General features: G+C 41.9%; 1 protein-coding gene across 5 annotated transcripts in view; it reads left to right on the forward strand.

The window, feature by feature from the left end:
* The window catches only part of LOC135519628 (RNA-binding motif, single-stranded-interacting protein 1-like), a 46794-nt gene extending 35841 nt beyond the window's left edge, over nucleotides 1-10953 (forward strand). For 3 of the 5 annotated variants that reach the window (XM_064944866.1, XM_064944867.1, XM_064944868.1), the window contains exons 5-14: nucleotides 1764-1921; nucleotides 2724-2803; nucleotides 3603-3718; nucleotides 4036-4085; nucleotides 4255-4342; nucleotides 4789-4839; nucleotides 5603-5713; nucleotides 6007-6084; nucleotides 6385-6463; nucleotides 8419-10953. In XM_064944866.1, the coding sequence (XP_064800938.1) occupies nucleotides 1764-1921; nucleotides 2724-2803; nucleotides 3603-3718; nucleotides 4036-4085; nucleotides 4255-4342; nucleotides 4789-4839; nucleotides 5603-5713; nucleotides 6007-6084; nucleotides 6385-6456 (804 nt within the window). In that variant the 3' untranslated portion in view covers nucleotides 6457-6463; nucleotides 8419-10953. The remainder of the gene's footprint in view (nucleotides 1-1763; nucleotides 1922-2723; nucleotides 2804-3602; nucleotides 3719-4035; nucleotides 4086-4254; nucleotides 4343-4788; nucleotides 4840-5602; nucleotides 5714-6006; nucleotides 6085-6384; nucleotides 6464-8418) is intronic. The other 2 variants (XM_064944869.1, XM_064944870.1) reach the window with 1 other exon arrangement.
* The last annotated feature ends 8459 nt before the right edge of the window (nucleotides 10954-19412 follow it).

Consider the following 19412-nt stretch of genomic DNA (forward strand, 5'->3'; position numbering starts at 1 on the left):
AGATGGATTGCATACTTATATTCTCCATTTCTAACATGTTACAGAAGGAGTACAATATAACATAATAATGATACAATGTGTCTGTATCATAATATTGTAAGTGGATAAAGTTGTTTAGGATGACGTGAACATCCCCTACTAATGACAGATGAGTGAGGTCTACTTTCCCACTTATTTTGGACATGAACAGACGATCGTAATAATAAACCTGTGGCCTAAGCACAGCATTTGGAGGGACTCCCTCTCCGGCTAGACAAGCAATTGCCAGGCCACCCCTCCTCCTCCCCTCAGCCGCCACTGGCCCTCCTAACCTGCTTCGTAAATTCTCCTAAACCTGCTCCAAAAAGTACATTTTGACAAAATCTGTATCCCTTCTAGACATAACCCTCAATGAGCATGCCTTAGTCACCTTACTTGTTTTGCTGGTGACCCCATTCACTGCTGCCCAAACAGATGTCTTATTTTGCCGCCAAATTTCGGTTCCTACGTTTTAAGAGCCGCTTCACACGCACAGAAAGGCTTTTTCTCTCTCTAATTTCTGTCAGATGGTGGCGGAGTTAGGAGTTGAGTCGGGGCTTATACTAAGAGAACTCCTATTCTGGATGACTCACGGGTAAACCATGTGGTAATTATTCTACACTCATTCCTCCCTCTGAGCCACTGAAAACATTACTAGTGAAATTCTCTGTGGAATACAGGTCGTGTGTGTTGACTAAGTTAGTTTGATCTTCCGTCTATTGTCTATTCCATACTTCCTGTGTAGGCAGCCTGTTATCCTGAATGGATATCTGTGGCCTATTCAATATAAATGTTTTAAAGGCCATTTAACTGGATGAATGCTTTACCATTACCCTTTAGGTAAGCCATAAAGGATAAAATGGTAAGGCAGTCTTTTTGCCCTTGAATATAATTTGTGTGTGTGTGTGTGCGCGTGTGTGTGGTGAGTAGGGAGGATTTTTGCTGATGGCCACCCCCCTCTTTTCATTCTAGGGCACTTTTTAGAGTTATTAGAGCAGAACACACACACACACACACCCTTTTGCTGCTGAGTGCTGAAACACACTCCTCCCTTCCTCCATCCATCCCTCCCTCAACTCCTCACCAATCCCTCGGATTGAACACCTCCACTGGGTGCTTTGCTCTGCTGTTCTGTGTGGTGCCAATTCATTGTTCCTAATAGTTGGATGTAGATTTCTCTGTCAGCGTATTAACTTAGTAATCCAATCGAGTGTGTTAGGCTGGGCTCTGAATGCGGCAGGACGCTGATGAATATTAATGGTGAGTGGCTGCTCCCCGGGGACCCGTAGCCGTGTCTTATGTTTCTGCTGATGCTATTGAAATACAGGAAGAAATCAGCTGATGTGGGTCTCAACCAGCCGTGGGCTGCATGCAAATCACTATTCATGGTGACCCTTTATTAGCTAAAAACCCAGGCAGACAAAGACAGCGGAGGTCGAGAGAGGCATCACGGTAGTCAAAGAGGTCTCAGCGTGTCCCAAATGGCACTCTCTTCCCTATACAGTGCACTACTGGGCCCTGGACAAGGGCTCTGGACAAATGTAGTGCACTATATAGGGAATAGAGTGCATTTTGGGACACAGACAGAGAGTAGGAATTATTCAAGGGATATGACTGCCGTGCCTGAAACTGAAATTGATGCCAATAAAGAGACGGAGTTTAAGTGTTTGAGATTTTTTCCAGGTGTGTCAAGGTCTTAAGTGCCGTTAACACGTCAATGCTTCCTGTCTTTTATCACCATGCAGCAACAAGAACAAGACCCAACCAACCTGTATATCTCCAACCTGCCACTGTCGATGGACGAGCAGGAGCTTGAGACCATGCTCAAGCCCTTTGGCCAGGTCATCTCTACTCGAATACTGAGGGACTCCAATGGAACCAGTAGAGGAGTGGGCTTTGCAAGGTCAGCCACTAGTAGTAGAATGAACTGGAGCCACAACCCAACATTCCTGAATGGCGTTTTTATTCACGTGACTGAAAATGATAGCCTAAGTGCCGGTCCATTTGTGCTATCACGCCAACTCCTTGTCATTCACTGTCGTGCAAAACCAATGTTTGGCTTGGCAAGGATAGCGACAGAGTTTACAAGAGCACATACAGATCAGACTAAAAATGTATTGTCACTTAATCAAAATACACAACTACATTGCTTGATTAGAGATAGTTATAGCCATTGTAGCCCCGGAGTTATTGTATTTCCACTTTTCCCCAGAGAGGATGAGTGAACACACTGTGGTGAGCCGTGGATTTTAATGGACAACGAAGAGTTAATGTTTTGAAGTGCCAGTTGAAGATCAGTTTCATTATGACTGGGATGGTGTAATTATAGTGTTAACGTGGGCCTCCTCCTTTCACGCTCACATAACAGGGCACTTGACTGACTAACCTGAAAGGGAGGCCAGGCCCTTGATTCACAAAGCAGAAACACTATCTTTGCTTCATAGGAATGTCTGTCTGTCTATGAGATGGTGTGTGGTCAAGTCCCTGCCTGCATGCATGTTACCAATGATCCAGAGCAAAGATATATTTACTACATTACTTTTAGGTCTAGGACCTGCAACCAAGATTAAAGCCCAGGATATTGACCCATTAAAAAAGCATCTATTGGGAAGGTCTGCATTTATATTCCGTCTAAAAACATAAAGCAGTGTAGGATGCCACCATGAGATTCTGCAGTGTAACTTCTCGTCTCCTGCATATTTCAGGATGGAGTCGACAGAGAAATGTGATTCCGTTATTTCTCACTTCAACGGGAAGTTTATTAAGACACCACCTGGAGTTACTGGTAAGGGACTGATTTCTTATGAACCAATACTTGTTCACCCTTTCAGCAGCTGCACTGGCTCTCAAGGGTTAGCTCTTTTATTAAACTGCTTCAAATTATAGTCAAAGGTGGATTGCCTATTGGTTCATTGGGATGTGAACCAATACAGTGAGTGGTCAAGCAGCGGATCTGTGGTCCCTTCAGGAGGCTGGGTCTGTGTCCAAAAATGGCATCCTTTTCCTTATATAGTGCATTACTGTTGACCAGGGCCCTAGTGAATCAGGTGCCATGGACCCTCTACTAAGAGGCAGAGTGAAGAGCGGCCTTCTGTGGCTGGAGAGCTGCCTTATTTGCCTGTTTAAGCTATTTAATTGGATTAATCGACTGAAATAGTGTCCACTGGCCCTGCCACCTTTTGGAAAGGACAGGGATTACAGGGCCCCAGCTGACAAATGAGATGTCTGTGTTTCTCAGCCGGGCTAAAAAACCACTCCCAGGCTCAGTCAGCTTCCATGACTGACTGTATAATAACATTTACATTTGAGTCATTTAGCAGACACTCTTATCCAGAGCGACTTACGGGAGCAATTGGGGTTAAGTGCCTTGCTTAAGGGCACATCAACAGTTTTTGCACCTAGTTTACTCAGGGATTCAAACCAGTGAATTTTTGGTTACTGGGCCAACGCTCTTAACCGCTGGGCTACCTGCCTCCCCAGTAAGCGATTCAGACAGCACCATGCATACTGTAGTAGTGTTTGTGTGATTGTGAAGCCCCTCTCTCTCCCTTTGTCTCTCTCTCTCTCCCTTTCTTTCTCTCCAGTGCCACCGGAGCCCTTACTGTGTAAGTTTGCTGACGGCGGACAGAAAAAGAGGCAAAGCCAGTATACATTTTTGCAGCATAGCCGTGCGTGGGCTAGAGACGGCGATGCTAGACTGGTGAGTGCTGCTGCCCTTTCGTTTCAGCATGCATGCTAGATGGAGTGGGATTGCTGCACACGGAAGAGCACATCTATAGGAATGGCGTTTAGATGTGTAAAAATGTGTCTAGTTCCAGTTTTAATAAACCCACGTCAAGGTTAACTCCTATACCTAGAACTCTTTGACAGAGTTATGAGGTGTAAGTGCAGTAATCAGTCTCCACAGGTGTCAAGGGGAGATTTGTTTAAGGCTAATGTGACTGTGTGTGTGGGTTGCCTCAGGGTATGAGTTATCTGGTCTCATTTTAGCTCTCTTGTTCTTTTCTATGTCCCAAGGCTGGAATGACCCTCACGTACGACACCACCACAGCGGCTATGCAAAACGGGTAAGAGCCACCGCAACAAATCCACTGTGTTCATATTGCCATTTTTTTTTATGTCAATTCAGCATTTTGTTGTTGTTGCCGTACACTGTGAGTAAGGAATCAATCCAATCAAAGTCTTATCATTTTGTGGCGAGTAGGACTCTAGAAACGTTTGAATTTCCCTCTACAGATTTTATGCGTCTCCATACAGCATCGGAAACAGGATGATTGCTCAAACGTCCATGTCTCCATATCTCTCACCTATCTCCACGTACCAGGTTGGCATCTACCTCATTCAATTGATATGGATGGATGGGTTTGCATGGCTTTGAGTAGCATCACTATTCTACACAGCCATAATGCACACTTTCTGTAATTGACCAGGTCTATATGTATGTATTAACCTTTTATGACACTTACCTCAGAGGGCTCTCCTTAGAGGGCTGGGGCTGTGAGAGGTCACTATGGCCTTACTCCCTGGACTGTGTCCCACATGGCACCTTATCCCCTAGTGCACTAATTTTGACCAGGGCCTATAGAGATCTGGTCAAAGTACTGCACAAGTAGTGCACTTTATAGGGAATAGAGTGCCATTTGGGGCGTATTCTGTAGTGCTGAGCCAAACGGAGAGGCATGTGAGCTCCTGAAATAGCTCTCTCCCTGTGCCTGCCCTGTGCCCTGTGCTGTGCCAGTGTGTTTACAGAGTGTATGTGTGATGTTCCAGGTACAGAATCCCTCCTGGGTTACTCACCAGCCCTACATCATGCAGCACCCAGTAAGCCCAAATAAACAACCTTTCTTGACCCTCTCTTTCACGCCCCCTGCTTATTTTTTCATCAACTCCTGTCCTTGTTTTCTTCCCTCACCTTGGAATGTAAATGTTTCTCCTTTCTCTTTTCTTCTCTTCTCTTGTTGGAATGTCTTGCTTTTCCTCTCCTTCTCTTCTCTCATTCCCTTCTCTCCTCTATGCCTATGCCTATGCCTCTGGTCAAAAGTTGTGCACTATATACAGAATGGAGTGCCATTTGGGATGCATCCAGTGACTTCTATAGCCAGTGTGGCCATAGGATATGAAGTCTGACACACTGAGCTCAGTTGATCTCTCTCTCTCTCGGTCTGAAACCTAAAAGAGGGCATGCCCTTGTGGAATGATACATGATTCAGGAAGGGAAGGGTTTAATCTAGGTATTATTCCAACGTTCTCCAGCTCCACCTATCTGCCCTGACTAGTTCCAGAGACTTAACAGGATGGCTGCGTCTCAAATGGCACCCTATTCCCTTTTCAGTGGACTACTTTTGACCAGGTTCCATAGGGCTCTGGTCAAAAGGAGTGCACTACATAGGAATTAGCGTGCCGGTCTGTCCTTCTTTCTCTCTTACACTGTCTCTCACTCCTCTGTTTCTGACATTTTGATCTTGCATGGTATTCATGGATGTGTGTAGCGTTTATTTGTTATACATACAAAGAAATATAGGATCCATTAATGTCTGTGTGCCTCTGCTACCGTGCTCTCATCCTCTCACACTCTCTGTCCCAGGGAGCGGTGATATCGCCCTCTATGGACCATACTATGTCACTACAGCCTACATCCATGATGAGCCCTCTCACTCAGCAGATGAGTCATCTCTCCATGGGTAGCACAGGAACGGTGAGAGATCTGGGGTCACAGGGTCAAATACGTCTAAACTGTGTTCATGTGTTGTATAATTAGAGCGAAGGCCGTATGTATCAAGCATCTCAGAGTAGGACTGCTGATTTAGGATCAGTTTAGCCTTTTAGATCCTAATAAATAAGATAACATGGACCTGATTCTAGACCAGTGCTCCTACTCTGAGATGCTTACATACGGCCCCAGAAGTACATTTGATGTCGGAATCTGTATTGTATATAGTGCATTTTAGATGGATGTATGCTAACACAGTTCTGTCCTTCCTTGTGCAGTACATGGCTGCAAACTCTATGCAAGGAGCCTATATTCCCCAGTACACACACATGCAGGCCACAAATATTCCAGTGGAGGTTTGTGATTAACTTACTATTCATGAATCATATTTTATGCTGTCCTGTACCTTAGCTGTACCTATAGAGCCAGTTTCCCAGACACAGATTAGGTCTAGTTCTGAACTCAAAAGTTATTTCAGTGGAGAATCTCCATTATGAATGATTTTTATTCCAGGACTAGGTCTGTGAAACTGGCCCATATGATTTTAGCTATACTTACTACTTACTACTGTTTATAGATGCTAGATTAAAGAGGTCATTCATGTAGATAACACTTCATGTATTTATAGATGGTAAACTGCTTCATTTTCCTTCCAGGACAACAGTCAGCAACAACAGGTGGAGTCATCAAGTGATCATTCCCCTTACACCTACCAACAAACCAAGTAATACGGAGGTACAGTCAGTGTGTGATCTTTTCCTTATGTAGATAGGGTTCTGGTCAGACTTAGTGCACTACATATGGAATATGGTGCCATTTGGGACCAGGGTCTTCAGCCTAGCCTATATTTTTGTGGGTAAATGTTTTATATTATGAAGTGGCTTGTTTGGATCCTGGATGCTGATTGGTTGATAGCAGGGAGTTATTCACCACAATCCCCAGGTAATGCCTGTTAACAGTTCCATGTCAATTGTCAATGCGCGTCCACTGTGCCACAGCCCAGCCAGGCCGTTCATAAACGTAATCTCCCCTGGCAAAAGGCATTAAGACCTTATGGTCCCATGTGACTCAGTTGGTAGAGCGTAGCGCTTGCAACGCCAGCGTTGTGGGTTTGATTCCCACGGGGAACCAGTACAAAAAAATCTTAGCACCCCTTTCTGTAAATTGCGCTGGAAAAGAGTGTCTGCTAAATGACTAAAATGTACATTTCCCCATGCGTGTAAGCCTAGCATTAGGTTTGTCTAAACTTTGCTGCCTGCCTCTCTGACATATGCAACAATGTTGCAATCTCTCCTGTGCCATATGAACATGTCCAAAAGAGACTGACGGTTTCTCTGAGCCAGGCGAATTCATTTATCAGGATCATTAGAGTGGATATATCCATAGAAATGGCAATAGAAACAAAGGTAAAACAAACCAATGCACGGAGTCTGCTGTCATTTCAGCTGCCGGGTGTGATTGTGAGTTAGTATTAGTTGGCTAGCTAGCAAAGCAGAAGTGGGGCGGCAGGTAGCCTAGTGGTTAGAGCGTTGGACAAGTAACTGGAAGGTTGCAAGTTCAAACCCCCGAGCTGACAAGGTACAAATCTGTTATTCTGCCCCTGAACAGGCAGTTAACCCACTGTTCCTAGGCTGTCATTGAAATAAGAATTTGTTCTTAACTGGTTAAATAAAGGTAAAATAAAAAGTAGCTAGCCTATGTAGCTACATGCCAATGATTTTTTTGGCATAGCAACCATTGCAAATAGAATGAATAAAATGAATGGCCTACCTGTTTGGCTAGCAACTTCACAATCTCAGAACTGACAACTGGCTTTTCCTCAGACTATATCGTCTGGTGGAAGGATGAAAGAAAATGAATTTACTCATTAAAATAACATTTTTAATGAAAACATAACATACTCTTTTTAATGTTGGAAATCGTCATAGCCTATAAACTCCCCCTCGCCTTTCTCTCCACATTGGGCCTAAGAACAACTCTTAGTCGGGAGTTATTCGCAACGATAATCCCCAGGTTCTCATGCCTTATTGCTTAATGATCAGTTTTCAAATTCTGATTGACCAAACAGCAAGTTACAAGTGACCAAATCGCGGGTTTGTGTGTGTTCAGACAGCAGTAAATTGCTGACATGGCTAGTTGTCATAGTAATGACGGTTGTGTGCGCAGTGGTGCAGGCTAATTAGAGGTGGTGCTCGTGCTTCCTATCACTCAAGAGGTTAGCAAGCTAACGTAACAACAATGCCTGCCATGGACGTTTCCCAGTTTCTTTGAATGTTCAAAATCATAGTGTAAGAACACTTTTAAAGCCTCATAGGATAAGATGATACAACTTTCAAAACGAGTACTTTTTTGCTAGCCACACCAGTCAACTAGCTAGCTAGCAACACGATATGCCAAATAACAGTCTAAAAACCACTTGAGGGCAAGTACATCACATTTGACCATTCAGACACAAGTCGCAAGGCCAGGAATCAGATTTGTTTCTGATTTCAAATGACCTTTCAAGGTTTGAAATGTGGCTTGAAATATGGGATTCAATGTGCTTTTTGGCTGTTCAGACTGCAGGAAAAAGAACAGACTCGAATCGGATATGCAAACAAATAGGATTTAAGTCACTTCAAACTGCAAATGTGCACAAGGCTTTAGTACCAGAGTGTACAATCATTTGACTGTCTTGGTTGTGTCCTCAGGTGTGGTAGGAGCCCAGAAGACAGAGTGGGATGACAGTTGAAACAATCATGGCTGCTTCTGGTGATGGATTGTGCGTTAAGGATTTATCCCCATTTTGTACAGAATTCTGCAATGATTTACTTTTGTTTGTGATAAGAAAAACAAGTGAGACAATTTTGGTATGTCCCATGAGGTGCAAATAAGTGATTAATTTCATCAAATGATTCAAATTCTCTAAAAAAATAAGAAAAAGTAGTTGTATTTTACTAAAGAAAGAATGTTTATTTTTTACCAAGAATTGTCACATGGATGCAAGAACCTATAGAGGATCATGTGACTTGTTGTTTATGGTGCATGATAGTAAAGATGTCTTTTGTTAATATTTTTTTATAATTTTAATTGAGTTTTTCCTCTTATTTTGTACTGAAATAGAATTTTCTGAAGTTGTATTATTTATCTTGAAAATGATGTTTTGTGCTTGCTGTGTGAGTGTTGCTATGGTGACGTGTTAAATGTTTCTTATTGTAAAGTGATTTATCTTAGTGGTCTAGATTGATCTTTCCATCTAGACTACAGTAGCTGTATAGGCAACCTCCTAGGCTAGAAATGAGGAAGTCATGGTGAGAGCTATTGCCTTGTAAATCAGTGAAATAGGGCTTTTCCTTTGGATATAGCAAAATAAATCTGCTGTGTTTAAATGTTCTTGCTTTTCCCCTCTGAAAATGAATCTAAAGTAGACGTTTTTGAGAAAAAAATGTTTAGAGTGAAATTACCCTCTAAATCTGATGATGTTTTAATAGAATGTAATGTTTGTATAATCACAGGGCCTTAAATGTCTCTGGTTGTTTGAATGTGCTAGAAATTCTGTTGAATTATCACATTTTGAATCTTGCCTTTTTTTGATTACTTGGTGTTGTAGATTAGCCTAAAATTAGCTTCTAGTGGTGGGGATGGAATAAGGGAGGGTGTGGTTGTGTCTTTTTGGGGGATTTTGTTGTTCTTTTTCACTTTCAGTTGAAATGCAAAGAGGCAAACTTCGATTTATCAAATTAGTTGGGGAAAACTGAGATGAATATGTAGATATTATTGCACCCAGCTCTTTGATAGGAAACAAACAAGCTCGGCACTTTCAATTATGATTTACTTCACCAAAGAACTGTGAGCTAGTAAATTGAGGAAATAGTTTAATTTCTCTTTCTAACCAGGATGTAATTGACTTTTTGCCAGACTAGATTGCAGTTTGGAGAATGTGCCTTTTTTGTACATTTACATTCAGTTGTCATACGTCTTATGGGAAAATATGGACACAAACAAGCATGAAGGACAATTTGGATCCAACAAGTGCCACACACTGATTTCGTCACTACAGAAAAATGGAAAATGCAACGTTATAAAATGAATTGAACCAGGAAAGAAGACAGCTTGAAACTATGAAATTTCAAAAAATACAATAATAATTTGTTTTAACATTGTGCAACAGAATGTTATTGCTAAAGTTTGATAATTTTTTATCATAGTAGATTTGAACAGGCTTTATGATTAAGTTGTCTTCCAGAAGCCTGTGTTTTGGCCAATAGATGGTATGTTCTGGCCTGATGGTTGCACAGACCGACCAGTTATCTACCTCAGAGTTTACTTTCTCCTCTGTATTGGGCCAGGTTAGCAGGTCCAGCCTGCCCTTCCAGACCAAACGCCATGCTCAGGAGCTGGCAATATACACTTGTTTTCTTTCAGGTTGTTTTTAAGTACTTTTTGAGTTTCTTCACAATAATTGTTTTATTTTTTATGACGTATTATTATAATCATTCGGAGGAAAATTGTGCGTTGAGCGTGTTTCAGTTGTGTTCAGAAATTCAGTTTCATAGTTTCAAAAGTAGAACTGCTGCTTTCATCACAATTCCAGATTCCAGAGGCTAATAAAAGTGGTTGAAGATAAATAAAAGCTGAAAGTTGTGGTATTTCCTGGATCTGTGCTCCTGAGAACATCATTGTTGCTTTGTCAGAGTCCAGACAGACTTGCAGCAGCATTTCCTCTGAAGTCAGCTTACGTTGAGTTACCAAAGTAAAGGGCCATTGTGATACTTGAGATTTCTGTGAAACGCCCGAGACTGATAACTAATACTGTTGAATTCTTGTGAGGGTTATGCTGCTAGTAATGTCTGAACCAAGTGCCAAACTGCGTCTGGGTCAAGAGTTGGAAGGGTGCATAAAGAAGGAAAAGCTCATTTAATTAACCATCATGTTAAACAGTCATTCAGTTATATTGAAAAGTAGTAATTTATGAAGAGACAAGTTTTGTACAGATCGTTTGAAGAAACAAAAGATTTTCATAGAGATATCTATATGAGAGTAAATACTATAATATTTTTTTTTTTTTACATGTGCCACACATTTGCCAGTGGTAACTTGTATGTCCAGTTTATGAAAACTTTCCTCTATATTTTTGTTTTGTAGCGTTTGTTAAAGCCAAAAATATTTTTTTCAGTACATTGTTACTTAAGCGTTATTTCTGTTCATTTCTTCGAATTTTTTAAAAATAAAAACTTCCATTGGAATTGTTCTGTGTTTTGACTTTCTGGTTGGTGTAAGAGAGGAGAGGTGGTATTATATTGATCTCTGACTGTTGTATTTCCCTGGATTCTTCCCCATAGTAAACATACACCCTCAGAGCTGAGACAATTGCTTATGAAGAGCTTGTTCATTTCCTAGCAACATGACAAAAAAATATATAATTATAAATTACCATCCTTTACGTTATAGGATCTCTATGCCTAAAACAGTCCAGGCTGAATTCCCAGAAGTAATTGTTTTTGGATGTAAAATATTGTTTCACTGCCTCCCTCTTTCTTGCTGATCAACACCCCACCCAATCAGTCCACTGTGGAGTCTGTATTGGAGGTACTTCATTTGACCAATGGGAGCTGCTCCTGCTCTATACAAACATACATTTTGAGAGTTACATTTATCAGTAACAATTGGAAGACAAATTAAAGGATATATTGAAAACATATGACTTTGAAGATTTAAATAAACAGTTTTATTAGCTTATTTTATTTTATTTCCTTACAGTGAAATGTGTCAAGACCAGAAAAATTTGAAGCATATCAGAAAACAAGCATATCTTTGAAAAGTGAATTATATATTAACCTTTTATTTTTGTCTCTTTTTGTAAATGATACCCTTGACCTCTGTTTCCACAGATAAGGTGCTGAAGGAAAACAATTTCAGCAGTTCCCGCTGACACAGCCTTTGCAGTGTTTTTCTTGTGGATCTTCCTCACAAAGCCAAAAGCTTTTAGGAAATGATTGGAGCGACAGTACAACGTGGCCTGTATAGGCCTGTCTCCTTAACAGCGACTGGCTCACCAAGGCCAGGGAGTGAGATTAATCCTACAGTAGCAATTTCCTCAGAGCACATGAGAATTCTAGTCATTGGTCTCAACACACTGACACTCTGACCTTCCCTCACATAGAGTTGGGATTGACACTGCTCTCTCTTACAATGAAGATATGTGACACATTTCCTCTCGCGACAGAGGGGAAACTTATCTATGAGGTCCATTACCTTTGCAAATGACAGGCTCAAGAAAAGGAAATTGGATAAATGGGGTAGAATCATACCGTGTCAATCCAACCTGATTCATATAACTCTGGCAATGCAATTTATCATGAAACTTTTTTCTGTTTTATTTCTCATCTTGTGCACTGTTTTGTAAATCCGCTATGGAGGCAATCTAATCAATATACCAGGACTCACTGCTCTAGTCTGTCATTAGAATGCCTGAACAGACCTTACTGTTGAAGAGACCTTCTGTTGAGTTGGACATACAGTGTGTTTGGCACTAGCACATTCACAGCCCGGAGGGTGAGGGCAGTGTAGAGATTATCATCAACACCATCTCCCGGTCACGGTGTTAACATGCATGTCCCTGTCTCCACCAGGGTGAGTGGTGACAGGAGGGAGGCTAGAGGGACTGGGCCTTGGAGAGGGCTGTGGCCAGGCCTGGGTGGGAGGTGGATGGGAGGGAGGATAGAAGGACGGGAGCTTGGAGAGGACCATAGTGGTCAGGCCCTGGACTGGCAGATGGGTCTTCCTGGTCTCCTGCAGGGTGTGGTGCCACCCGACGGGAAGCCATGAGCAGCAGACCGACAAGGGGCCAGATCCATGCTGCAGTTGTCTGTGGCTTGCAGCCAGCTGCATCTACTGTACAAGCCGGGCACGCCTTCTGCCTCCACCATAACTATATCATACTACCCGTTCTGCCCTTTCGTCTGGCTGCAGGTAATATCAGCACAGCAGCTCTCCAAGAGGAGCCATCTCAACAAAGGTATAATGATTTTGCCGTCTACGAAAAATCATGTCTTCTGTTCCACCAAAGTATGTGGCGTTTACACAGGGAGAAGACAAAGAGCTCTTGATCTTTTCTGGACTTCTCTGAAACATCAACCTCCGGCATCTCAGTGGAGAGTGAACTAACAGTGGGATCTTTCTATCTGACCATTAAGTTTGATCTGTTACATTTAACATTCCGATGACGTTGAATGGCTGGGTGTATAGCTCTTCTGCTCTGTCTTCACTCACAGAGGTTCAATCTAAAACATTTGCTCGGTATCAGGTCCTGGAGGGCTCCTGAAGATAATAACTGTAGATCCGTATTTACTGTAGGGGAGAGTGTGGTAAGTTGAACCGCCCTTGTTTCTAGGAAACCATACACAAAAATTAATGAATTAATCATTTGACCAATTATTTAGGAAGAGGCCATCATTTAATGGAATGTGTGAAGGAAAAACCCACATGGAAAAAGGGGTAAGCAGGTAAAAAAAGTTTCACCAAGTCAAATTAAAACATTTTGTGTTAGAGGTTTCATGATACTTGTATCTATCTTTAATTGTAATTATAGGGTCTCTATAAGCTTCAATAAACCTAGCGTGAAAGTGCATCCTTGTTGCTGTGTGGACTAATATAGTCCAAATGTTCAAAGTACCGCTGCAATGCATTCTATTTTTACAGTGAACACTGTCCAAGTGAGGCTACAATACATTGAGTTTCACAGAGAAGCTGTGAAGCCAGTTGTAGCCTATTGCTATTAACCTCTAAAAGTCTAAGCCGTTAGGGAAGGTTTTTACTAAGCTAAGATATGGAATTGTTTTAAGATGGTCCATGGATCATTTAGGTATTTGATTTGGAATTTTATGACCCCTTTAGGTATCAAAGAAATATTGAGCCTTTACTGCTATAGCCCATAGAAACACATTGAACAACACTTTCATAAATGGCAAAAAGAACAGTAAAAAAAAATCATAAGGAATAAGTTTTTGAAGTGTCTGTCCTATATCAAAGAGATATAAGAAACCTCAAGAAATATTTGAGTTTTTTTGGATGCATATTTAACCCCTTATTTTTGTTGGCACCAAACTACCCCTGTATTTTCATCCATTTGTATGGGACAAGAGTCCCGTGACTCTTGTGGGGATCATGGAGCAAAACGGAGAACACCATCATGTTCGTGAGAGTCTCCCCTTTCCACAGGTCTCCCCTTTCCACAGTGTAGCCCAAACAGTTCAGACGCTACAGACAGAAGTTGGCACATCAGCGTTACCGGCTTCAGATGAGTCCTGTGGGACTTGAGGGGGATGTGGAGCAAAAATGAGAACACCATTGTGTTCGCGAGAGTCCGTAGGCCAAACCGTTTGGACACTACAGACGTTTCTGTGAGAAGACCACCTCCCACCTGCTGTGTACCGGACAAAACCGTGCCTGACAGGCGAGGGCAAAGGACACTGTCTACAGGTGTTGCCCCCGGCTACCGCTAGCTACCGGTACACAACAGGTGGGAGACTGGGTGACACTGTGTGCTAGCATCACTGTGCACTAGCTAGCTTGATGGTTAGCTAGCTAGGACACGGCGTCGCCCCTGCCTCCTGCCTTCTGGGTACTCCTTAGGAGCAGCTGGCTAAGCTAGCACACAATGTCGTTCGCTCCCGCCTGCCGAACACCGGCCCTGGTGTCATTAACAGAACTGAGGGAAAAACAGTCCCCGACAGGCAGGGGCAAAGGACATTCTACCGGTGTGTACCAGCTACAGTTATCGCCCCCGCATCTTCTTCTTCTGTGGGGTTTATCGGCTGTTGGCATCCAACGTTAAGGTGGATTACCGCCTTCTACTGTACTGGAGCGTCCCTGCCTTCCACCAATGTACTGGAGCGTCCCTGCCTTCCACCAATGTACTGGAGCGTCCCTGCCTTCCACCAATGCACTGGAGCATCCCTGCCTTCCACCAATGTATTGGAGCATACCTGCCTTCCACCAATGTACTGGAGCGTCCCTGCTTTCCACCAATGCACTGGAGCGTCCCTGCCTTCCACCAATGTACTGGAGCGTCCTTGCCTTCCACCAATGTACTGGAGCGTCCCTGCCTTCCACCAATGTACTGGAGAGTCCCTTCCTTCCACCAATGTACTGGAGAGTCCGTTCCTTCCACCAATACTGGAACGTCCCTGCCTTCCACCAATGTACTGGAGCGTCCCTGCCTTCCACCAATGCACTGGAGCGTCCCTGCCTTCCACCAATGTACTGGAGCGTCCCTGCCTTCCACCAATGTACTGGAGCGTCCCTGCCTTCCACCAATGCACTGGAGCGTCCCTGCCTTCCACCAATGTACTGGAGCGTCCCTGCCTTCCACCAATGTACTGGAGCGTCCCTGCCTTCCACCAATGTACTGGAGCGTCCCTGCCTTCCACCAATGCACTGGAGCGTCCCTGCCTTCCACCAATGTACTGGAGCATCCCTGCCTTCCACCAATGTACTGGAGCATCCCTGCCTTCCACCAATGTACTGGAGCATCCCTGCCTTCCACCAATGTACTGGAGCATCCCTGCCTTCCACCAATGTACTGGAGCATCCCTGCCTTCCACCAATGTACTGGAGCGTCCCTGCCTTCCACCAATGTACTGGAGCGTCCCTGCCTTCCACCAATGTACTGGAGTCATAGCTTATAAATTGACCAATAGAAGTATCAAGAGGGGTTCCTGCATATACAGGATTGCCCACGTGCAGGAACGCCCGAATTGCGGGCTACAGTTGCACCCTTCTCCCTTCCACTGCAGATGCAGAAGGCTGACATGCGGGTGCGGTGGATTGAGACACAGCCCATGTAAAAAAAAAAACAGACATATCTAGCTTAAACTGATGTTTTTTTTATTATGTTACTTAGATTGTCGCAATCTTAAGGATGATATTAAACAATGTGAAAGAATGTTGTGCATGTTTACTATCGTCTGGTTGTGTTCATGAATTTGTTATGAAAGAATGTGAAACAATGTTTACTGCTCTTCATTAAATCGTGTATGGCTATTTATATTTTATATAGGCCTACATTCGTTCATGTGGACAGGTATGTTCACTGCTTTTCATTCAATCACGTATGGCTATAAATATTGTATAGGCCTATAAATTCGTTGATATGGGCAAAATATTGTTTATATAGCCTACATAAATTGGTTCAGTTATGGCCTAAAATAAATGTATTGGTATGGGCAGAATATTTTATATATATAGATACAGTACCAATCAAAAGTTAGGACACACCAACTCATTCAAGGGTTTTTCCTTATTTTTCCTTTTTACACTGTAAAATAATAGTGAAGATATCAACACGATTAAATAACACATATGGAATCATGTATTAACCAAAAAAGTGTAGTAACCAAAATATATTTTATATTTGATATTCTTCAAAGTAGCCACCCTTTGCCTTGATGACAGCTTTGCACACTCTTGGCATTCTCTCAACCAGCTTCATGAGGTAGTCCTGGAATGCATTTCAATTAACAGGTGTACCTTCTTAAAAGTTCATTTGTGGAATGTCTTTCCTTCTTAATGCATTTCAGCCAATCAATTGTGCTGTGACAAGGTAGTGGTGGTATATAGAAGATAGCCCTATTTGGTTAAAGATCAAGTCCATATTTTGTCAAGAAATATGCCGCTCGGTCATTGCTCATCCATATATTTATATGTACATATTCTCATTCCATCCCTTTACTTAGATGTGTGTGTATTAGGTAGTTGTGGAATTTTTAGATTACTTGTTAGATTTTACTGCACTCTCAGAACTAGAAGCACAAGAATTTCGCTACACTCGCAATAACATCTACTAACTATGTGTAAGGGACCAATAAAATTTGATATGATGATTTGATTTGAGAACAGCTCAAATAAGCAAAAAGAAATGAAAGTTCATCATTACTTTAAGACATGAAGGTCAGTCAATACAGAACATTTCAAGAACTTTAGAAGTTTCTTCAAGGGCAGTCGCAAAAACCATCAAGCGTTATGATGAAACCGGCTCTCATGGGGGCTGAACAGGAAAGGAAGACCCAGAGTTACCTCTGCCGCAGAGGATAAGTTCATTAAAGTTAACTGCACCAGATTGCAGCCCAAATAAATGCTTCACAGAGTTCAACTAACATACACATCTCAACATCAACTGTTCAGAGGAGACTGAGTGAATCAGGCCTTCATGGTCGAATTGCTGAAAAGAAACCACTACTGAAGGACGCCAATAATAATAAGAGACTTGCTTGAGCCAAGAAACATGAGCAATGGACATTAGACAGGTGGAAGTCTGTCCTTTGGTCTGATGAGTCCAAATCTGAGATTTTTGGTTCCAACCGCTTTGTCTTTGTGAGACACAGAGTAGGTGAACAGATGATCTCAGCATGTGTGATTCCCACAGTGAAGCATGGAGGAGGAGGTGTGATGGTGTGGGGGTCCTTTTGCTGGTGACACTGTCAGTGATTTATTTAGAATTCAGGGCAGACTTAACCAGCATGGCTACCACCTGGTTTGTGCTTAGTGGGACTATCATTTGTTTTTCAACAGGACAATGACCCAACAAACCTCCAGGCGGTATAAGGGCTATTTGACCAAGAAGGAGAGTGATGGAGTGCTGCATCAGATGACCTTACAGAGTGGACCGCAGAGTGAATAAAAAGCTGCCAAAAAGTGCTCAGCATATGTGGGAACTCCTTGTGAAGCTGGTTGAGAGAATGCCAAGAGTTTGCAAAGCTGTCATCAAGCCAAATTATTTTTAAATGTTTTTTTTATATAACCTTTATTTAACTAGGCGAGTCAGTTAAGAACAAATTCTTATTTACAATGATGGCCCACCCAAAGTGTTGCTACTTTGAAGAATCTCAAACTTAAAACACATTTTGATTTGTTTAACACTTTTTTGGTTACTGCATTATTCCATATTTGTTATTTCATAGATTTGATGTCTTCACTATTATTCTACAATGTAGAAAATTGCAAAACTAAAGAAAACCCCTTGATTGAGTGTGTGTGTGTGTGTGTGTGTGTATTCTTTTGTAAATATATTCTGTTAATAGTTCAATAGTTCACTGCCCTCCTCTCACCAGAATATTGTCTATCAATTCATTCATATGGTTACAGTATATGAAGGCTGAAGGCTAAAAACAGCCTATACTATATCTAGAGCTATAAATAATGTATTTTCTTCGCAAATAGACGCAGGCAAGACGCAAGCAAACTTGGTCCTAGATATATGTTGTTGTTAAAACCAATATATCTCTCCTCACCGATGTCAATGAATGAATGGAGGGTTATTGAATTGTGCATGTGATTAGATTGTATTTGAATGATGTAAATAGCCTAATGATAATGATGATGACGGAGTGAGCCTAGTAATAGATTGACTGCAGTCCCTTTAATCATAGGCTGTTGTTACTTTGTGTCTCTAAAATCACAATGTTTTCATTTCTATAGCCATTTGACAGTCTATTGGGATAAGTTGAGCCAATGGTTGAGCCAATAGCAAGTTGAGCAAATGTATGTGTTTTTTTCCCTGGCATAACGCAAGGCATTATCACTGGAATATGAGGTACCAACAGGGCCTGGGCTATGTTAAAAGTGTTGTTTTTTTAAGTACAAAGTGTTTGTTAGGTGTTAAGCCTTTGTTAAAAGGTGCTTAAAATTATTAAAGACAAAAAAACATTGTGATTGTGTTGAATTGTGTTTGGGAAATAACGATGGTGGTGGTAATATTACATTGAGTATAGAAATGTGTAGGTGGCTTAACTTACCCTGTCTTGCGGCACAATTTACCCCAAGAAACAACTTTTTGGGAATTGTAATGCTTACATTAATTCTGATTCTTTCTAGGGATACACAACATCCTGAAATATATGTAGATATCTTTGTTAGAAAAAATTATATATTTCCCTTGACAGAGTGATGCTGAATAAAGATATTCTCAACTTACCCCATTCTCCCCTACATATGAAGTACGTGTGAGATATCAATCACAGTCTTGTCCATAGCCCATGTGTGGTGATTGATATTAAATATCTTCCAAGTCCCAACTATGCAGATTGGATGTTATTAAACCCCCAAAGAATTTCTGGCATCGCCAAATAACTTTTGGAGCGGACATGCAGCAGACATTGCGTCTATGCTCCCTGTTGATTTTGTCTTGTTTATTAATGCAGTGTCTCTAATCTTCTTTTGTCGAGAACTGGCTTTCACGTACCCCACTGAGCACTCTGCCATTCCATCTCTCACCAACGGTCTTCTCACTTCTTCAAGTCTCGCATCTTGTTTTTTCAGCCATATCCTGGTCAACTCAGCAGAATCACTGGGAGTTTTGCATTAAATAATGAGACAATAATGTTATTCATCATTTAAGTCATGGTAGGCCTACAAGTAAGGATCGGGCTATACAACCTACAACTTCATGGAATTTATTGTGCTTCATATTTACATCCAATTGCTCACTAATTTCAGATTAATTAATGTATAAAACATGTTCCTGTGTGACTGTATAATTTTCAAAACATAATGAGGCACTCTAGGCAGAATGTGACACCACTGGGTTGCAATCACTGAAATCTAGACATTTATGCAGTTATGGCACCACCTAGAGGCTTTATGGGTTATTCTCCAAACCAATATCCTCATGGGACCCCTACTCCTGTGACAAAACAAAACATAACCA

The sequence above is a fragment of the Oncorhynchus masou genome, chromosome 29 (genome assembly GCF_036934945.1).
Source record: "Oncorhynchus masou masou isolate Uvic2021 chromosome 29, UVic_Omas_1.1, whole genome shotgun sequence".
Classification (NCBI taxonomy): domain Eukaryota; kingdom Metazoa; phylum Chordata; class Actinopteri; order Salmoniformes; family Salmonidae; genus Oncorhynchus; species Oncorhynchus masou.